We start from the raw sequence: 22407 nt of genomic DNA on the forward strand, positions 1-22407 counted from the left end.
TCGTCCTTTCACCAGCTCTTTGTGGAAGGAGCTATTATGCCCGTTGTACGGAAGAGGCCTTCTCAGACCACCCTGTCTGCAGCAGCAGCAGCTCCCCCTGCCTCCATTACTCTCTGCCACCCACCCCTGCTGCTGTGCTATATTTTTCTTTATAGCGCTTTTAACATTTACCTGATATCATATTATTTGTGTGTTTATTTTTACTATCTGTCTCCTTCAATTGAATATAAGCTTCATGAGAACAGGGTCTTTATTTGTTTCGTTCATCCTTGTATCTCCTGTGCATAGAACAGTGCCTGGCACATGGCATATGGTCACTAAAAACTGAATGAATGACTTGGGTTGAAAAACAGTAAAAGATAGAATAAAGATTTTTAAATAATGAAAATAAATTTCTGTAGTCAAATCATTTTCACTTTGTGTTGTCAGAATTAAAAAAAAACTGGTAAAGGTTTCATTTATTTAAGATGAATATTATTAAAAATCTAAAAAGCCAATTTATGTTTAGTAAAAAATGCATATCAATTTTTTGCATGTGGACAGTTACTGTTTATTTAAATGGATTTAAGCTTGATTATTTTGGAATATATGCCAAATTATCTACGTAAAGCAGAGCTTTTTTCTTCCTTTTTTCCCACGTTGAGTTGAAGGCAAATTAAGGTTTGGGCAGTTACATTCTGTGAGCCTGACTTATCCAATTCATACATTTTTAGGGTGATGTTTGCCTTAGAAAAATTATCCAGATATTTGCCATATCCTCTTTTTAGGGTACCTTTTGTAGATACGTTTTGTGATCTTTAAAATGTATTTTAGACTTAATTTAAATGGGTATTATTTGTTTAGAACCAAACACTATAGCTGGTGCTTCCCATATGTTATTTTACTTGATCTTCTTATTTTGAAAACAGCTGTATTGTTTTTGTAAAAAAAAAAAAAAAAAAAAAAAAAAAAAAAAAAAAGTTAAAAAAGGATGCATGACCAGTGAAATATTAAATCGCTACTAAAAAAAGTAAAAATTGCCTCAAATATATTTACTTTTCAAAACAACTCTGTGAAATAAACATTCTTGGCCCCATTTTACAGGAAAGGAAACAAGTGGGAGAAGATGCCAGGATAACACAGCTGGAAGTGACAGTGCTGTGTTGGAACCAGGCCTATCGGACTCTAAGAGCCAGCCTCGACCACTCCCTGATACACTACATGGCTTCGTTGTACTTACTTGGCAGAGGTATGGGTTTTTGGTGGAGTTGTCTGCAAGGAAGAATTTCAGATAATTAAAGGACAAAGCACAATATGAGTAAGTTTGACTTTTTGTTTACACTGATGATGCTGTGAACAGGCACATCACAAATAAATCAATCCAAATGGCCAATAAAATATATCTAAAGATAGAAGAGGCACCAGAACCTTAAAGATAAGTAAGACTCTTAGTTTTGAAAAAGGAGGAAATAATGACTAAAGTATTGTATTTTAGTCAAGTTCAATAATTAACCCAATTAGTAGGTCTCTGCAACTCTATACAGTTATTTTAAAGTTGCTTAACACCTTTTAACATGTAATTGCAAAACAATGAAATGTTGGATTTTTACCTAGCATGACAAGTCAGTGTCACTGTGCAGTGAAACAATGCACATGTTAATTCCTGCAGCAACAAGAGGAAACCGATTTTTAAAGGAAAGCATTCTTACTTCTGGGCGGGAGGAAACACTGGTGACTGCACAGCTTCTTGTCTGTGACTTGACCCTCGGTGGCGTTCAGCAGGTATAGGTTTTTCTGAATCAGGAAAATTATCATATTAGGATTAGAGTGAAATGTCTATCATCATCCCAAAACCCAGCAACATCAGCTGAGAAGAACCAAATTTGATCAGAAGTCTTCTCAGGAACATGTCTTTTACTGGGATGCCATGGATCTGTGCACTTGCCAGTTTGCTGAGGTACTTGTGCTTCTAGGACCAGGACTCACTCCCAGCAGTGTTACAGGTACATCCTACCACCTCTGCGTTCATCCACTGGCAATGTACATACAGACTGAACCCACAGGCCCTGAAACTTTAAGTGTGTGAGTATAGGTGGAAGCCAGAAGATGAGAACATGTTAGCCACCCTCTAAACAACTCACCCTCTACTTTCCATGTGGCTTCCACACAGGTGGAGATAACACCCTGGTGGGTCTTGATTAGTCATAAGACATGGTATAAGCAGTGTGTTACTGATAAGAGGCACACTACTGAGTTCACAAATGATCTCTTTTTGCAAAATTAATTGGATCAAATTCAAGGTTATCCCTATAATAATGTAAATCTCACTTGCATTTCACTGTGTTTTCCTGAGCAGAAGAGGAAAGGGTGGGAAATGGGCATAAACCTGAAGTGTAAGAAATTTATGTTGAAGCCCATGGTGAACTCTACTGCTGAACCATTCAGAAATGTGATCATAAATTATTTTAATACTTTACTCTCCCTCAAATTTGCCCTTGGGAAGTAGGTTGTGTTAAAATCTTGGTATGTTCATGTGTGAGTCTCTGCATGGAAGAAAAGTCTGAGAACTACAGAAACCTCAAAGAAATAAAAGTAGTAAGAACTCAAAGATTCAAATAAATGGTAAAAAAGATGTCCGGGTTTCTTACCATTCAGTGGTGCACTAAAGCTTGGAAACCTTGAACCTCTGAAGATTGTATTTTGAATTTGTGGCAACTTACTTTAAACCTCTATGTTAGAGGTTTTGCTCATGACGTTAAAACTTGGTAATTTCAGAAGGAGAAACAATGAACACCTTAGGTCTTGCCAGCCTATAAGCTTTGACCACACCTGCTTTGCCTCCGCCATCCTGAATCCTTCCTAGACTAGTAGAGGCCAGTCCCTCGCTTTGCATTTGGATGGCAATTGCCTATGCTCTTGAAATAAATAACAAAGGAGGGGGCATGCCTGGCAGGCTCCTGTACTGGGAGCCCTTTGAGAATGAGGACACCTAAGCAGCAGGGGACATGCCATGGGCCCCGCTTCTCTCCTGGGTTTTGGAGGCTCTTGTAGCCAAGAAGTCTGCACAGGGTCGTACTTACTTCCTACAGATTCTCAGAGCCCCTGAGGTCACTATCACTCCACAACCCGGACTCAGCAGGTCTGAGAGGCTGCAAGGAATGGAAGGACAGAAAAGACAAAAGCCTCAAAGGGAAGGCAGAAGAAAGCAATATGGCAGGAAAGGGGTGATGCCTCAGAAATAGCCTAGGGAAGCAAGATGTGGGAGACAGGATGAAAAAACCTAATGGCATCATTAAAGCAGAGAGGTGAGTTGTAGTGCACGCTCAGAAAAGATCCACTGTCCATCATCAGAGAAATGAGAGCGCTTTATGTAGATGTGCACACATTAACTCAGGGAAGGGGAGAATACTCACTACATTTTTAACCCAGGGGATCTTCAAGTATGGAATTAAATGGGTACAGGGCAGGAACTTCTATATAATGTTTTAAGTGTTGATATTATAGATGATTCTTCTATTTTTTCACGATAATTTCCGAACACAATTTTTTTAAACATGGGCAGTTTCTAAAAATATATATAAGATTTTTGAGTGATGATAAAGGAAGAAATTCTAAATTACTCAGGAGGCTGAGGCAGAAAGACAGCTTGAGCCCAGGAATTTGAGACTGCAGTGAGCTATAATTATGCACCACTGCACTCCAGTCTGGGCTACAAAGCGAGACCCTAACTCAAAAAAAAAAAAAGGAAGAAAAGCAATTGAAGATATACTAAGAAGACAGACATTTGAACTTTGAAAACATTATCTTGAAAACTTAGCAAAAGAATTTGTTCAAATAAACAGATTTTTAAAATTTTCATTACTTTAAGTAAGCTATTAGTTCTAAAACATGTGAATAGCTCTACATTAGTTTTCAAATCTATGTAAGGTGCTAGCACTATTTCCTGGCAAGTCATATCTGTCTGCCAACAGGCAGGTTGTTGCATGCATTCTTTAGCCTACTCTAAAGATGCTAAGGTTCTGAGCTAGTTTTGCTGTTCATTGCTCATTACGAAAACTATTTTGTTTAGAAAATTGAGTTTCATGTTACAATTGCCCCCAAAATAATGTAATAAATGTGTATATACAAATCCTTAATTAAAATAACTTTTAGAAGATGTGCTCATCCTTCAAAATAATAGATTTTACCTTCACAAACACTTGAAGTATTCTGTTGAGAGGCAACTGGAGTCTATGTAAAAGACAAAAAGGCAAGGATATTCAATATAGCAGAATGTGGAAATAAATGTCAGAGCAATATTATTAAAATAAATATTTTGGGAGCACTTTTCTTTGATGCATTGCTATTCTTTCAATCCCAACAACAATTACAAACCCACAGTCCCTAGCCCAACCTTTGCATTAAGCAACAAACAGCTGGAAGGAGCAATGTCACTGCGGTGCAGAAACCTCACTGCTTTGTCAACAGGGTTGATGGAAATCATGACCCCCCAGCAGCTGCCACATAGTAGCCCATGTACAGCAGGCATCTGACATCTGCTTTGGTCTCATGACCCCACCTTCCGTGTGTTTGCTAAATGATGTAAAGGTCAGGCTTCACAGTAGGGACTAGGTCCAGGTGGGCTCCCCTTACATAGTGTCGTGGCCCAGGTTCACCATGTTCTGGCCAGAATCTGAGTTTAGTGAGGCCTGTGTGTGCCTAGCACAAAGGTCTACCATTAACTGTGGTGGGGAGTGGACACAGGGGCTTCCTGTGGGGAGGGCAGGGAACCTGGCTGCCCCTCTGATCTGCTGCACACACTCAGTGAAGCTGCCGGGATCAAGTGAGGATGAGCTCCTTCTATGCCCCAGGGAGGGGCATCCTCCCTGGCTACCTGAGGATCTGAAGCTTCTCTTGGACTGCTTGGGCAGCAACTTCAGTTGCTAAGATTGCTGTGTGCACCATAGCTGGAAGCATTTTCAACTTTAAATAAATGGATAAGAATAAACACTGCAGGAAATATGAAGCACTTTTAAATGCAAAATTAACTTACTGTCTTCAGTGGTGTCATTGGTTTTTTCCTGGGGAATAAAAAGAGATGAGCTTTGTTAAAACATAACGAAGACAAAATGGAGCTATTTACCATTAATTTAGTCTCAAATGTAAGCTAGAATTATGAAAGCGATACGAGTGTGTAGAAGACTATCCTTGCAAGGTGGAGAGGGATGGAAGTGGGATTTAGTTATGATCCTCCTAGGCTCAGACAGAGTCTGCTGACAGATGGGGAAGGGGTCAACTGGGGATAAAGTAGGGCACCAGTTGCCAGGGAATCGGCAGAACTGGACTCTTGCACCAGTTGCACTAATTACTCGGCGGGTGACCTTGGGCCTCTTTGTCTTGGGTGTGAGGTTAGATTCCTCACCTGTCAACTGAGGACCGGGATCAGTATTTTCAGTGTTTCTGTGGAGCCCCCTCTTCCCCAACAGCTCCCTGTAGGGGTTACTGTCCAGGACAGAGGGTAGAGGTAAGAGAGTGGTCCAGCAGGTGAGGTTGCAGCCGCGCTTGCCCGCTCCAGCTTCCTCCCTGTCTCTAGGGGCTGTTCTCCACTGGTCTTCTGTGCAGGCTTTCTTTCAGAGAGATCCAAGACCAAAACAAGTTTGAAAACCACTGATGTGTGGTCCTGAAGGTACTTGCCTGCACTAACATTCTAGTTTGCAAAATGGTTCAGGTTCTGGAGCTTCTGAAAGTCGGGGTGTCTTGTGGAACACTGTAAGTCAATGAACTCAAGATTCCAATAGAGACTGGAGTCTAATATTGATAAGGTTGTATGCTCCTTTTCTCTGTGTTAAATTTCTTAATTTAAAAACCCTCACCATGTCTCTCTCTTGCTTTGTTTTTGGCTGAGAGTTGAAGTGTGGGGGAAGAACGCAAGAATTCCTGAGCACCTGTAAGATGCCTGGCACTGGGTTAGGCTCCTCACTTGTTATTTAAACCTTACAGTGACATTTTAAGGTGAGGAAACTGAGGCTCAGAGAAACTAAGTAACTCGCACAAAGTGATACAGCTGAACTAAGAGAGATGTGTGCAGAGTTTTGGTTAACAAACTTTCAACATGGAGGCTTTCTTTGGTTTACACAGAGGCAGAAATAAGATTAGAGCCATGCAGGCCAGATTTGGACATATTTAAATTTGCTTTCCAAATAACCTGTTGAGCCAACATAATTTTATGGGGTGATGTTTGTAATATTAACACATGACAATCCTCACCTGACTGTTTACAAAGCCCTTCTAAATTCAATAAGAAAGAATGACTGTCACTTTCGAGAGGAACCTCAGTGGTGTGGCTTTGATGGAGCGCCCTGGTCTGACCAGCACATGGTATATATCTGCACACTTATTGGTAGACCGTAAAACTGAGGAGTAGAAAGTAAAGACAAAATCTGCTAGAGACTCTGAAAATGATTCAGGTGCTGGAGCTTCTGAAAGTCGGGGTGTCTTGTGGAACACTGTAAGTTAGTGAACTCAAGACTTAACTAAAACTTCACAGGAGGAAATACTCCTATATTTATTTATTTATTTATTTGAGATGGAGTCTTGCTCTGTTGCCCAGGCTGGAGTGTGGTGCTACAATCTCAGCTTACTGCAACCCACAGAGGTTCAAGTGATCCTCCCACCTCAGCCTCCCAAGTAGCTGGGATTACAGGTGTGTGCCACCATGCCTGGCTGATTTTTGTATTTTTAGTAGAGACGGGGTTTTGCACGTTGGCCAGGCCAGTCTTGAACTCCTGGCCTCAAGTGAGCTGCCCGCCTCAGCCTCCCAAAGTGCTGGGATGAAAGGCCTGAACCACCACACCTGGCTCGTTCGATGTTAGCAGGGCTCCTTACTCTTGGTCCAAGTTGCAGCCTGCCATGGGGAGAACTTCTAATGAAGTCAACAGGGCAGTGGGGTATCACCATCCTCATTCCCCAGATCTCAAAAGCTGCTTCCTGCAACAGGTACTTACCCGGCCCGTGGCAACGGGGATGGCGCAGCTGGTGAAGGTGACTTGGTTTCCCAGGCCCCACTGTTTCGACCTGCACAAACATATACACTACTCAGTCCCCAAGTCCTGAACCAGGGGCTGATGGTCACAGTGAGGCTGGCCTTTCTGGCAGGCTCAGAAATATTCGCACACATTGTGTTGCTTTCAGGTAAGCACATATAGGTAGTTATATTGAAGCTATTAAGGAAAACCTGTGGGCAAAGGTGATGACACATTTTAAAAGTGTCAGTGTATAAACTCAGAACTGGGATGGGGATTAGGGACTCCACCTTAACATTTCTAAAAGACCTTCCCCTTACCCGCACCACCCCCTACCCCCTGCCCCATGGGGCAAGTCCTGAGCCCACTGATTCTGAGAACTCAGTGAGGACCCCCACAGAGGTCCTTGAGGAAGGGAGCCAACAGCTCACACCTGCATCTGTGCACACTGCACAAATGTGCACGGCAGAGGCACCCAGAGACAGAGGCTCCAACCCACCACTCCTGACACAGACCTCAGACACTGCTCCCTTATAACCACACTTAAATACAGTAAATGCCTCTAACTTCACATTTGGAGGATATTTACTCATTCATCTCTGAGTTCTCAGGGCCTTTGCCCACAGGTTTTCCTTAATGGACAAATTGAGACAAGTGCAGGCTGCTGCCCAAATCTCATCTTCTCGAGTCATAGAAGGGACCTGAAGGGTCTTGTCCCCTGCACCCAACCTCCCTTCCTGTACCTGAAGATAGATGCCAGACAATCATTGTGGGGGAGGAAGTGAGAGAGAGGCAGGATGGATCTTCACTGTGGGACAGAGGGCAGGCCAGGAGGGGAGAGGCCAGAACTGAGCCAGTCCCCTCAGCATCCCCTGGCTGCCTCAGACATGATGCTCACCTGCTTGGACACCATTGCTCAGTGAGACCAAGGGGGCTCTTCATGAGGCTCTTCATTAATTTAACTGAATAAATGTTTTGTTAAGAACTTACTACACATATAAGTCCACAATTCCCCCCACTTTTTTTTTTCTGGGTCTTGTTCTGTCACCCAGGCTGGAGTGCAGTGGGGTGATCACAGATTACTGGAGGCTTCAAACTCCTGGACTCAAGTGATCCTCCCCACTAAGCCTCCTGAGTAGCTGGGACTACAGGCGTGCACGACCACACCTGGCTAATTTTTTATCAAGATGAGATTTTGCCATGTTGCCCAAGCTGGCCTTGAACTCCTGGACTCAAACCATCTACCTGCCTTGGTGTCCCAAAGTGCTGGGATTACAGGCGTGAGCCAGGGTCCCCAACCTTCAATTCCTAATGGACTTACAGGGCATACTCTGCAAGTACAGGCTGGACCTGCCGCCCTCAGTCTGTACTTTCTTAGTTTGTGAGATAGAGCACAGATAAGCACACATTGAAGTAATAATCCATTACCAAGGATTATCGAGGACTTGGTACATGTAAAGCCCTTGAAGGTACCGTGTTAGGGGCAGAGGAAGAGGTGAAGAAGCAGACATAGGACTCTGCCCTCTCAGAATTTATAACAGGGAAGATATGTGCACCCCCGTATCATCTCATCCAAACACAAACAAGAAAAAGAAAAGGCCTCAAAAAGTATTGAAATAGAGACCAGGAAGTTCCTTCCCATGTGTGTCACTGGAGAGAGGCCCCCAGGCTTCCACTCAGAGCCCACTGACTCTTTTCCTAAACCCTCATGGGTGGGAACAACAGCAGAGTGGGTGGTGTGGATTGTACCCGGTGGCCTTCCCCAGCACCCCGGGAAGCAGTGCCCCCTCCATGACAGCTCTGTCTTCCACGGCACCTGAACTGGGTCTGATTTTTTTGAAACATTTTGGAAAAGAGATTGCATTTGGAATGTTTACATTTCATGTGACAACATGAAAACAATAAACTGAAATGTCACCTGAATGTGTAGTAGGAGTCTCACTGTGTTTAAGTGGCTGGTGTATCAAATTGAATACTTAAGACTGACACTGTTAAAGTACCCTTGACTACTCATAGAATTTGATGGAAGATCTCGGGGAAGCGGAACAAAATCTTGTCTGAAAAATAAGGAAGTAGAAAGAAGGTCTGAGTCTGAATTTCTCACTTCTGAAATGCTGAGGGCTCATTTGACCACTATATTATCTTTGTCAGACCTCCCGCCTGGCTTTTCTACTATGCTTCCCTTTCTTGCATATCTCAGAATAGTCTGCCAAAACCTTCCTTTCCCTTTCCCTCCCTATAAATAACTTCTGGTGATAAGAGGACAGCATGAGCACTGGTGGAAAGCCTATGGTCTTGCCTCAGGAAGACAGAGTTCTAAGGAAGGATGGAGCATGTCTCCTCTGTTTCATGGGCCAGTGACCCATGAAACAATATCGTTCCCTGAGAATATCTGCCAGAATGGTCATGGATCAAGGCAGGTTGAACAAGGGATTCTGAATAATAACAATAATAATAACAAAACACTAGCATTTTATGAGTGCAAGTCATCTATAGTGAGTCACTTAATTCTCATGATGTCTACTCATGATACCCCTAGGTATAGGTGCCATTTTATCAGAGGAAGAAACTAAGAAACAGAGATGACTTCACCTGTTCAAAGTCCGGCACCTAGCAAATGTCACAGCCAGGACCTGAACTATTTCACTTCTTCCCCCCTCCTGTAGGTGCTCCCACCTGTATGTGACAATCACATAACCAGGACATTATTTTCTGGTTTAGATTTCCTTTCTTCATCTGATGTCTCTAGTATTAAAATACAGCTATACCAGGTTAATAGCAAACTTATGAGTAATAAATCCAGCTGGTTAATGCCCCCTTGGTGATTCTTTAAATATTTAATACAACCAGTGTTTGAGGACTCATTCACCCTCTCAACCAACTGACCCCTCTTCAGTCTCGGCATCTCCCCTGAGCCAGATCCTGGGGTAGGCCCTGGAAACAGCTGTGAGCAAAGAGACAGAAATCTCAGGGCATGTGCAGGGCACTACAGGGATCTGCCCCAGCATGGGGCCAGGTAAAGCCTCCTGAGCAACGGCATTGAAGGCAAGGTCTTCAAGGAGCTTGCAGTGTACTTAGGAAGCGATTAGACTGAGACACAAAGTAATTAGGGAATAAGTACGGGCTAAGTGTAAGGGGGAAGAGACTTCCTGCAAAGGAGAGCTCTCTGAGGGCTACAGGAACCAGAGGAGGCTTCCTAGAGGTGGAGGCCTCAAGCTGGGCCTTGAAGGATGGGTAGGATTAGGTGTCCTAAAAGTGAGAACACAAAGACCAAGAAGCAAGACCCATGAAATACAGGCTGATTGGAGTACTGGGTGTGTTTTAGGAAGAGGAGGTCCTTGTAAGGCAAGTAGAGCTTTGTAAGAGGCAAACACCAGATATTAGTAATCTATTTCTCTAAAGGAGGGTTGAAGTCTTCATTTATTTATTTGTTAAAGGGTTTTCTGTTCCAGTAACAACAGCCCTCATCCTGAGTTATCGGGAGTTAGGAGTCTCCATTTCGGCTGGGGCCTAAGCAACCTGGTCACGATATTTTAGATTGGCATGTTGACCTTTGCCTCCCGAGAGGGTAAGATGAGCTGGCTAAGATGGCTCTGAGCTCCACTCCCCATATATAAAGCGCTTGTGGGTTCTGAGGAGAGGATAAGAAAAACCAGAACTTGTGAAGAAAGTGAATAATTTCATAAGAAATGAGTCCAGGAAAAGGTTTTTAAAATACTCGACTCTTCTTTCATTTTCTATTAAGGAGCCTGTCTCTGGAAGCAGAGCTCAGCCTCTCAATGACTTGTGTTCAGCTCTGTGAGAGAAGAAAGTGTGTGTGTACGAATACGTGTGTGTGCGCACGCGCGTGCGCATATGTATGCCTAGGGGAGAGGGACAAGGGGAGACAGAGAGAGGAAATGCCCGTGAGAATGCTGGAGAGCAGGCTCCTATACCTCTCTGTGCTGTTCATGGGGGTCATGGGTACCCCTCAGTGTCTTGGGCTCAGCCTTGGGGGTTGCCAAAACCTATAGGAGCAACCAGGAACATTTATGGTTTGGTGGTAGAGGTGACGTGGCAAAAACTAGCTTTGTGGTGAGATGAAACTGGTAACATCTGGAGGAGTTCAGCAGCTCAGTCCTTGTCACTGAGGAGAGAGTCGAGAGGCAGGGGTGTGGCCGGTGGACTGCTGCAGATGAGAAGGTACAAGGTGGCTGAGTAAAGAAAGCCCGGACTAGGGTGGTCACAGCTAAAATGGAACAGCAAATTCAAGAGAAATAAAAGCAGGATTTGGAGTATGTGGCCTGGAGGCTGTACACATTGAGAAACAGGGGTGCCCACAGGGAAGGGAGGAGTGAGTTTAGAGTCCTGCGTGGGAGCATCAAGGTGTTCCGAAGGGAAGTCAGGTCGGGTTGGATGCCAGGGAGTTACCAGTGTAGACTTGAGACATGAAGCCAGATTACTCGATGAACCCTACAGAAGTGAAAAATCATTCTCTCTCCTCAGCACTCAGTGTGTGCCAGGCACTCATTAAGAGTTTCACATGCAGCAGAATTCTCCTGTCACAGAGTAGGGGCTATGAGCACCATTTACAGACAAGAAAATCTGATACTTGGAGAGGCGGAGTACAAGCTCAAGGTGGCATAGCTGGTAACGGGGCACACTGGGGTTCCAACCGAGGGCTGTCTGGCTCAAAACCAAGCTTGTAACCATCATGATGTTCTGAAAGAACTGAGGGTTGAGGGCTGAGGGCTAAACTCTGGGACCCCCTCAGTCAAGGGAGGGGACACAGAGAAGCCAGCAAGGTGCCCAGGAATGTAGGGTGAAAACCAGAACTTGTCTAGCAGATGCCAAAATGCCTGGAGAAATGGCCGCTTCCACACACGTGCCACTAGACAGTGCATGAGGGTGAGGACTGGCCCTCTGTTCCCATTATTAAGACATTTGCAAATACAAGTGATTACTTCTTCATAGTTCATCTGAGTTGTTTTTCTTATTTGAAATAGACATAAAACCAAACCAAAACACATATACACTTTACCTGAAGCTGTTCCTGGAGGAGAGGCGGGCGTTGAGGAATTTGGCTTGGTTGATCTATTCACCATGGGAGCTTAAACACAGAAATATACATATACATATATATAAAACCATTACAGATACATGCCATTGAGGGAAAGTCACACTCAGGGAAAAATGATGACCAGACCAGAGAATTTGCAAAGAATGGGAGACACACTTATTAGACACACAAACCAATAAAAGAAGTCTTCTCAGAAGAAACATCTTTAGAATGGAAATATCAATGACAGATTCATAATTTGATATATTATTATTTGATTATTTGATGATAGAGATCTTGTTAAAGTGAATAATGGCTTGGAATTTCATTTGCCAAATGGGAAGTCTAAGAGAGAAAGGAGTTTTATTGTTTTTGTTTTTCATCAAGAGTGTATTGAACCCCTTCCTGGAGGGGCCCAATTAATAGCTCCACCTCCCCTACCAGACGCAATACACACCATTGCTCTGGGATTTCAGGGGTTTTTTCTTTTCTTTTCTTTTCTCTTTTCTTTTCTTTTCTGTTTTTTTAAGAGGGGTTGGAAGGAGGGAATGTGTATTTGTTGTTTTGTAGTAATGGATGGCTTGGGAATTCAGGTAGGTCTTGAAGCTGTTGGTGATAGGTACGGAGTATGGGAGAGGGATGCTACGTGATGGCGGACTAAAACCTGAATATGGCTACCATGTAGTTGACAGTAGCAGATGAGCAATGTTACCTGAAGAGGTATCACTTGTACTGGATCATATTCTCCATAGTAACTATATTCAGAGTAAACATAGCCTGTTTCCATGCCTAATCTTATGTAGCACTGGCTTTTTAAGATAATTCATTTGTCATAGCATTTGTTGTCCTGTGAAGGGTTAACAGATGAAATGTTTCTCGTAGGCCTAACATACTACTAAATTTAAAGAGCCAGGACTCAGGGCATATTTTACTCTTTCATTTTTTCGCTCTTCTGCAGAAACTGTTCTTGGTGCAGTGTTTACAAGGCCAACATGGTGGCTTGCGACATTGTATTAGGTTTTATGAGAAATCCATTTAAAGCGAGGGCAGCTGAAGAGAACTACCCAGGTGCTTTCATAATTTGAGATGGGAGGATTAAATCATGGAAGAGGAAAGAGAAGGCGGGGAAGGGCTATGACACAGAAATGGGTTGTCACTGATGGTGTCTGCCCAACCAGCCAAAGCAGCACACACTGTGGCCCAGGGGAGAAAGGCCTGGACACTGTCATTTCTGAGCCTCTTAGAACTTACTACCAAATACTCTTGTACATCCCCATCAACTGCTAAAAATTTTCAGGTGCTTAAGGTAACAAACTCTTACCTCTTTCAGGTGGAGGTGAACTGCTTTCTGTGGGATGAATATAGTTTTCATCATTATCTTCTACGGGGACCACATAATCAGCCTAAAAGAAATATAAAACTGAATAAGAAGAATGCTGTACATTCATAGTTGACTGTATGGGAGAGAGTGATTTTTTAAAAAAGCATTACTGAGATGCAATTCACATACCATAAAATTCTACTATGTAAATTGTACAATTTGGTGACTTTTACTATATTCACAGATGTATGCAACCATCACCACAATCTAATTTTAGGACATTTTTATCACCCCAAAAAGAAACCTTGCATCCATTAGTCACTCCCCATCCACCACTCCCTTGACCTACTCAACCACAAATCTGCTTTCTTTCTCTATAGATTTTGCCCATTCTGGACATTGAATATACATGGAATCACACAAGCTGTAGTCTTTTGAGACTTCTTTCACTTAGTATAATGTTTTCAAGGTTTTCCTGTGGTATAGTATGTATGACAACTCCAGCCTTTTTTATGGCCAAATAATATTCTATTTTATGAGTATCCCACATTTGTTTATCCATTCATCAGCTGATGGACATTTGAGCTTTTTTCCACTTTTTGACTGTAATGAATAATGGTGTCATGCCTATCCATGTACAAGTTTTTGTGTAGACATGCGTTTCTCTTGGGAATATCCTAGAGGTGAAATTGTAGAGTCACATGGTAGCTCTATGTTAAACAGTCAGAGAAACTGCCAAACTGTTTTCCAAAGACGCTGCACCATTTTTCATTCCTGCCAGCAATATATGAGGGCTCCAGTTTTTCCATATCCTTACCAACACTTGTTATCATCCTTTTTATGACAGCCATCCTTGTGAGTGCAAAATGGTATCTCGTTATAGTTTTGATTTGCATTTCCCTGATGACTAATGATGTTGAGTAACTTTTTATATACTTATTGTCATTTTTTGTATATTCTTTGGAGACATGTCTATTCAAATCTTTGCCCATTTTTAATTGGGTTGTTTATCTTTTTATTGAGTTACAAGAGTTCTCTATATATTCTAGTTACAAGTTCTTCATCAGATATACAATTTGCAAAACTTTTCTTCTATTCTGTAGGTTGCTTTTTTACTTTCTTTCCTTCTTTTTTTTTTTTTTTTTTTTTTTTTTTTGAGACTGAGTCTCGCTCTGTCTCCCAGGCTGGAGTGCAGTGGCATGATCTCTGCTCACTGCAAGCTCCGCCTCCCAGGTTCACACCATTCTGCTGCTTCAGCCTCCCAAGTAGCTGGGACTACAGGCGCCCGCCATCATACCCGGCTAATTTTTTGTATTTTTAGTAGAGACGGGGTTTCACCGTGTTAGCCAGGATGGTCTCAATCTCCTGACCTCATGATCCGCCTGCCTCAGCCTCCCAAAGTGCTGGGATTACAGGCATGAGCCACCGCGCCCTGCCGGCCTTTTTACTTTCTTATTGGTTTCATAGGTGGCACAAAATGTTTAAACTTTGAAGTCTGTTTTATTTATTTTTTCTTTTATTGCTTGTACTTTTGGTATCAAATCTAAGAAACTATTGCACAACCCAAAGCCATAAAGACTCATACCTGTGTTTTCCTCTAAGAGTTTTAGAGTTTTAGCTCTTACAGTTAGGTCTATGCTACATTTTCAGTTAATTTTTGTGTATGGTGTGAGGTTAGAATCCAATTTCATTCTTTTGCCTGTGGATACATCTAGCACCATTTACCTAGCACCATTTGTTTTAAAAATATATTTCTCCATTGAATCGTCTTAGCAGTTTTGTCGATAATTAAATGACCATAAATGGAGGCAGAGAGGGATTTTATATTGACAAGACACAAATGAGGTAACCAGATTTCAAAAGTGGTTTTTACCACCTGCCCTGGTGGGCAGCCAAGAAGGGTACTGGGAGAAACAAAATCAAAAAGTTATTGCTGGGTGTTCTTCTAAGTACTTTACATGTTTTTTTCTCATGTAATCCTTCTATAATAAGAGAGGTACCACCATTGGCTCCATTTCCAGATGAAGAACCTGAGGCACAGAAAAATTAAGTACTTTGCTCAAGTTGTCAAGTTTAAAGTGGTAGACCCAGACAGGCACAGTGGCTCGTGCCTGTAATCCCAGATCTTTGGGAGGCTGAGGCAGGTGGATAGATAGAGTCCAGGAGTTCAAAACCAGCCCGGGAAACATGGTGAAACCTTGTCTTTACAAAAAGTATAGAAAAATTAGCCAAACATGCTACTCTGGAGGCTGAGGTGGGAAGGTTGCTTGAGCCCAGGAAGCTGAGGCTGCAGTGAGTTGTGATCGCGCTTGGCAACAGAGTGAGACCTTGTCTCAAAAAAAAAGTGGTAGATCCAGCATTTGAACTCAAGCAGTTCAATAATTTAGCACCCATACTTTTATCCACCACATTCTAGTACGTTCCATCCTCCCCCTCCTCTTTCTGTCTTATCTATCCTCTCTTCATTTAATTGCTATTTCTTATCTCTTTCTTCACCTCTGAAGCTGACCAAGAGGCACCAGAGAGTTCTACTCACATATCTCAATCTGCAGTTGTGTTTAGAGACTATCTGGCTGAGGGAGGTGAGGCTTTGGAATCATACAGACCTGGGAGGAAATCTGTGCTTGGGTCTTTTCTAGATGTATGACCTGTTGGGGAGTTAATTGCTGAATCATCGGAAGTTCTCCTGGATTCTGCCATTCAGAAGTGGGCACTTGCTTCTCTGTGGCACAGGAAACCTGGTCCTCATCTCTGCTTCATCTCTGGCCCCACAGTGTCAACTCCTGAAGGACAGGGCCTCCTCTTTCTCTGTATTTGTGTTTCCAGTATCTGGCCAAATGTCTCACTGAATTAAATTGAAATTGACTAACCCAATAGCCAAAGCTGGGATGGGCTGACTTAGCAGCTTTGAATAACGGGAGGTTGAGTGGCTGCAGTATCCCTGCAGGACCTTTTTGAGTCCGTGGGTCCACCTTTTTGGATTCATTAGTAGCCAGAGTGACATGCTTTATCAGAACCCAACTTCTCTTCTAGGGGTTAGTTCCTATAAAAGGAGAGGTTGAGCCCCCAGGAGGCATGCCACCCTCTTAAACCCTGTAGTCAACAAAATCCTTAAACATCCTATATCTGAACACAGAATATTGGTATTGAAACTCGGCAATGATGCCTGAATGGATATAGGGAAGTTGGAAGCTCCAGGCCCTAACCTAGTCCTACTTAACCACTTCAAAATTTATTCTTTCTTCTGTATTCTCAATTTTGTACTTGTTTTGTTCTGCAGGGTTTGATTACAGAAAATGTTTTTATCTGCAGTGTTTAGAATCTGAGCTGTTTAGAGTCATGATGATATAGGAGTTAAGAAAAAATTACTTAGGCAGATAGTGAGGGTAAGATGTCCTTGGTAAGGTTTTCCTTTTAATAAAAAGCAGCCCCAAATCATTTTCTTTTCTAACAAAGAGCAGCCTGTAAAATCAGGCTGCTGATAGAGACGAGCAAGCTGGAAGCTTGCATGGGTGAATGCTGGCAGTTGTGCCAATAGGAAAATGCTACCTGTGCCTAGGCATGATCAAAACGGTGGCTCTGTCTTCCCTTCTCTTTGCCAGCCACCTGTACACTAAGGAGCAGACAAGACGGCACTGGCCAAGTAGAAAACCCATTTGTATAAGATTAGGGTGGGGCGACCAGCCTCTTCTGCACCATGTAAATGTCACTCCTGATCAAACCAATCTATGGGCCCTATGTAAATCAGGTATCTCCTCCTGAAGCCTGCCTATAAAATCTGCTGTGGTCCACCACAGGCCCGGTTTTCCTTTTAGGATTCCATTGTCTTGCGAGAGAGAGAGATGCTCTCCTCTCTCCTGTCTATTAAACTTTCCGCTCCCTAACCCATCCACACGTGTCTATGTCATTAATCTCAGTGCGAGACGATGAATCCCAGATATGTACCCCAGACAACGATGCCACTTCAGTGATATTTCTGGAATGCAGACATTTGTATTCACAAAGAATGATAGGAAAAAAAGACTTGATCCAGTCTCAACAAATTCTATTTGTAGTGTCTGCCCAACTCTCTCATCTTTATAGGGTTTTAGGAGAAGGTATGTACAATGTATATTCCCAACATTGCAATTCAATGCTTTAATGTTGTTATTGCTGAAATAAGTAAATGACAAAGAACCATCGTATTTTATATCCTTTATTAGGATATCATGCGGTCTTATTGACCGCTTTGACATTGCTGCAGTGTTTTAATATCAGCCCCCTTATTTCATGAACAAAACACAAAAACTTGACTTTAGTGAATCAGTGATTGGTCTTTCGAAGCCAAGTAGATTATTCTACTACCATCACCTACAGGTATTAGAAATCCTTTTCAGTTATTACAATGACATGATTCCAAATTAAAAATAGATTAAAAATCATCTTAGATCAACTCCAATGTTTAGATGTTTCAGTATTAATAAGACACTTGTCATAAGTGTTTACATGTTTGCCTCCCCCTAGGACTACAGATTTGAAAAATAGGAGTAACATGAATTTATCTTATTTTCACTTTCCCATTGGCTCATACCCTATTACTTAGCAGGAGTCATTTTGATTAGCTGTTAAATGCCCACATGAGCTGCATCCTCATTACCACTCATATGAGCATGTAAAAGCTTTACGTACATTATTTTATTGAATTCTTATAAAAATACCCTTTAAGCTAAGCATATTCCCTCTGTGACCTTGGACAAGTTTATTTTTAGCCCCTTTACACCTTTGTTTCCTCATCTGTAAAGCGGGGCTGATGATAGACTTCACGCGGTTGGTGTGAGGATTTAATGAGATAATGCACACAAAGTGCTCGGAACACCAATGGATACACAGCATTCACCAAGTGTTAGCCACTCTAATTATAGCACAGATGCTTCTTCCCCCTAAATGTCTTTGCCCCACCTCCAGCTTTCTGTTTAGCCTGTATCTCTATATTTTGCCTATAACCTGCAGAACAGGGTTAAACATTTTTATTTATTCTGGTACTTGACTTCTTCTTTTCCCAACTAATGGTTCAGCCATATCTTAATGTTGGCCTCTGTTTGTTTGTGTATTTGTTTTACACCTCTTTCTTATATTGGCTCTCCATCTGCCCATTCCAGAACGCCCCCACCTTCATACTTCTCTTTTTCCCACTGGTGAAGACTTGTCTGAGCCATCTCCACGAGGCTGCTATTAGCAAACCTCTGCCTTGCCTCCCTGGGGTCCATTCTCAGTTATTTACAGAAATGAAGAGCCTTACATATCCCACAGTATTCATTCGCATTCTGTATCTGAATTTGTGTCTTCATATGGATTTGCCAAATGCTGAAATAATTTACAGTGAGACCCTAACAGCTGGTCTCCCCATCCTGTCCCCTCCCCTGCTCAGCTTCTCCTTGCCACCCTATTCGCACCCTTGAAAGGACAACGTCGCCTCTCAGGTGGGAGGAGTGTGCACAGGGTGAGGGTGTGTACTTGCACTGTATGTGTCGTGGGAGCTATGACAAATCAAAAAAGAGACCAGGGATTCACAGCCGAGAGCGGGGGGTGCCCTGGGGCACAGTTGCTTTGAGGCCACTGCTGGCCTGGTGTTGCCAGATTTCAGTTTTCAGAAGAAACTAGAAAACTGGATTTTGTCAAGAATCTAGAATATGGTAGAAAGGAATCCAACATGTATTAAACCCCTCTGTGTGTGAGGCACTGTATTTAGTGCTGTACATATGTTCTCTTATTAAATTCTCAAAATAACAGAGATGAGATGAAAAACAGACAAAAAGAAGTTGTCTAGCTTGCCCCAAATTATACACCTAGAAGGGCCAAAGCAGGAATTTGGGCCTAGATGCTGCCTCTATTTTGATTTAAAAGCCCATCTTTTCCATCTCCTGCTGGGCTGCAAATTTTATAAAGGTGGAATGAAGATCATTTCACAACATGTGTGTAAGCCATAAGTTTTATCCTCTAGAGGCAAGTTACTTCTTAGAGAAGCTGCCGCTGGTCTCTGTCCTTATTTAAAATGCAAGGACCTCTGGGAGCCATAACACATTAGGCTTTATCAGTTATTACAAGAGTTTTGATGAGTTTATGTATTCATTTTCAAATAGCAGCAGTTCCATAGGGAAAATGACACACAAGCTCTAAGAGCTGAGAGAGGGGAGATTGAGGAGGTAAACCCAGAGTTGGATGCTGGGCCATCTGAAAAGGTGGGTCTCTGGACACCTGGTGGCAGTGGGGGTGGGGCAGCTGTGGGGAGGGAGGGAGTGAGAAGCAAGAGCTGTTAAAGGGAAGTCAGGGGTCAGTTTCTCCACAGGTTGTGCGGGGTACCTTACAGACTAGCTATCTCCATTGTACATCCTGGCCCATGTCACCCTCTGCATCTGAGAAGAGGAAAATGGAGGAGCAGAGAGAAAAGAAGGTGGAGGAAAGAAAGTAAGGTGGAGACAGTGTTACAGTGGGTATAATAGCTAGTCAGGCATGAGCAGAACAGGAGAGGGCTCCCCTGCCCCAGGAATGTCAGGAGACTATCAGGTGATTGTCAGGTGGTTGTTAATTGTCTCTCTAAAATAATAATTGGTCACAGCCAGCACCAGAGAAAGGCAGTCTCCCAATAGATAGAAAAAACCTGAAACTAGTGATGAGCAGTTTCCCAATAAGATCTCAGGAGTTGGGCAAGTGGGCTCAAGCATGCGCATTAAGAGGCAAAATGGCAGAGTTTAATTGGTATTTGACCTTCTAGAAACATTCAGCTGGTAAGGCAAGAGTGCCTCAAGGGAGTGTGCATACAACTCCGGTAAGCACACTGCACATGCTCACCTCCCAAATGCTAGCAGGCCACTGCACAAGCAGACAGCTCACACAAAGGAAGAATCGGGGAGAAGGGACACAAGACCCCAGAAGTGTGCCAGTGTATAAAACCCCAAGTCAAAGGTCAAACAGCGCACTGGATCTCTCAAGTCATCCACTTGGCCCTCTTCTAAGTGTACTTGACTTCTTTTCATTCCTGCTCTGAAACTTGCCTTGGTCTCTCCTTCTGCCTTATGCCCAGGAGGCAAGAATTGAAGTTGCTGCAGACCCATATGGATTTGCTGTCGGTAACAACAGGACAGAGAAGCAAAGGAGAACAAAGAGAGGGGAAGAACATCTTAGGGAGGAAAGAAGAGATTCACAGGAAACCACAGCGAAGAAGGAGGGAATAATATGAGGGGCACAGACTCAGTATTGATATTTTACCATACACCTCTAGTAAACTGACATGCTTACAATAAGCCATTTTGGAGAAAACCAAGTCCCTTTGGTACAATAGTGGAGAGTGAGAGGGGACAGTCAATAGCAGGTTGTAAAGAAGGAGGACAGCCAGCGGGCAGGCTGTCCTGGTCGCTTGCCCCGCCCCCTCTCTGTGTCCTGGGAAGCCTTTGGGACAGATTTACTTTACCTCATCCTCAAGGAGGCCTTTGGGTTTGGGTGGGACTCGAGGTTTCTGCAGAGCAGTCAGGGCCGGCAGGGTGGAGGTGAGCCTTGCTTTCTCTGAAGGCCAGCTGGGCTTACTGGGAAGTGTCTTGCTGAAGGGTGGGGAATGCCTCTGGCTTGATCGATTGTCTTGAAAGGAACAAACAAAAAACATAACATAAAAGAGGCTCCGGATCATTTCCTGGGTGGAAGCCATTGAGATCTAGAAAGTATAAAACCACAGGTGTCTATGTAGCCACAAATGATCCACGGGCATTCCTTGAAAGAGTAAAGTGAAATGTTAGGCCAAAAATTTCAACTGCCTATTGACTTAAACGACAAAAACTGGAAGAATGTCCTCATTAAAAATATCCTTCCAGGGCAGTGATGGTCACCCAGAGGTTCAGGAGAGCCAACAACCCAACACTTGGCCACACAGAGGGCATGGAAGCAGCACTGGTGGGTGCGGGCTGGGGGTGAGGTGCTCCTGGCTTTTAAAAATGCCAAGGTCTAGGTTCCACCCCAGCCTGGCAATGTCTGAACTTCTCAGGAGGAGTCTGGCATTACGGGTTGGAAAAGTTCCCCAGGTTATGCTAAAGTGTATCCAGGTGGTGATTACTCATGGGTCAACCTCCATGCTCCTTCCCTCAGTGATTTCGCTCCATTCACAGGGAATCTGTGGGATCCCTTTGGTCCAGGACTGTCCTTCTCAGCAGGTATCAGAAAAGGAGTCAGGCTCTAAGGCCAACTGGGTCTGAGTTCTGCCCCTTGCTCAGCCACTCACTAGCTGTGCTCTTTGGGGCTGGTTATTCAACCTCTCTGGGACTCACATTCTTCACTGTTATTTTTAATTTTTAATTTTTTTGAGACAAAGTCTCGCTCTGTTGCCCAGGCTAAAGTGCAGTGGCGTGATCTCTGGTCACTGCAACCTCCGCCTCCCAGGTTCAAGCAATTCTCCTGCCTCAGCCTCCCGAGTAGCTGGGATTACAGGCATGCGCCACCATGCCTGGCTAATTTTTGTATTTTTAGTAGAGATGGGGCTTTCCCATGTTGGCCAGGCTGGTTTTGAACTCCTGACCTCAAGTGATTCACCCACCTCAGCCTCCTGAAGTGTTAGGATTACAGGCATGAGCCACCATGCCCGGCCAACATTCTTCATTTTTAAAATGAGGATCATAATATCGACCTTAGAGATCTTGCGGGGATTAGGAAGACGGCAGTGAAGGCAGTAGGTGCAGTGTGTCTGCCTAATAAATAGAATTCATATCACCTGTGCCATGTGAGCAAGGCCTTAGGCGGCCTCAAGTCTACCCCAGCGATTCAATGAGCTGAGCAAAGATTCAGACTGATGTGTTTTAGGAAGATCTTAGCATAGGAATAACTTGGCGTATTCTTCATACTGGGAATAGCACAGGTGCTAGCACTGGCCTCTGGATTGCATCCCTGGCTTGCTGCTTCCTCCTGTGACAGCCCCAGCTCGCCTGGTGCGGCTGTCCTTGCCTGTTAGGCCCCTGCCTCTATGCTCACCTCCTGGTGCCTGCCCCTGCCCTCGGCCCTCACTGCTTGTTGAAGGTATGTGGTTAACTTCACCTCTGCTGCCTCCTCAG

The 22407-nt window shown here is 43.5% G+C and overlaps 2 protein-coding genes across 5 annotated transcripts in view; one reads left to right on the forward strand and one right to left on the reverse strand.

Moving 5' to 3' along the window:
• ZNF518A (zinc finger protein 518A) overlaps nt 1-22407 on the forward strand; it is a 103325-nt gene that overhangs the window by 74987 nt on the left and 5931 nt on the right. For 2 of the 3 annotated variants that reach the window (XR_007728579.1, XR_007728580.1), the window contains one exon: nt 1084-2448. The gene's annotated coding sequence lies outside the window, so the exon portion shown is untranslated. Of the gene's footprint in view, nt 1-1083; nt 2449-22407 lie in introns of those variants that run through there. The other variant, XR_007728581.1, reaches the window with a different exon arrangement.
• BLNK (B cell linker) overlaps nt 1-22407 on the reverse strand; it is an 80084-nt gene that overhangs the window by 10786 nt on the left and 46891 nt on the right. For both annotated transcript variants that reach the window (XM_050802907.1, XM_050802908.1), the window contains exons 6-13: nt 20787-20950; nt 13340-13421; nt 12001-12069; nt 6963-7032; nt 5012-5039; nt 4167-4209; nt 1689-1773; nt 1220-1251 (exon numbers count right to left, since the gene is read on the reverse strand). In XM_050802907.1, the coding sequence (XP_050658864.1) occupies nt 1220-1251; nt 1689-1773; nt 4167-4209; nt 5012-5039; nt 6963-7032; nt 12001-12069; nt 13340-13421; nt 20787-20950 (573 nt within the window). The remainder of the gene's footprint in view (nt 1-1219; nt 1252-1688; nt 1774-4166; nt 4210-5011; nt 5040-6962; nt 7033-12000; nt 12070-13339; nt 13422-20786; nt 20951-22407) is intronic.

Source organism: Macaca thibetana, chromosome 9 (genome assembly GCF_024542745.1).
Source record: "Macaca thibetana thibetana isolate TM-01 chromosome 9, ASM2454274v1, whole genome shotgun sequence".
Lineage (NCBI taxonomy): Eukaryota > Metazoa > Chordata > Mammalia > Primates > Cercopithecidae > Macaca > Macaca thibetana.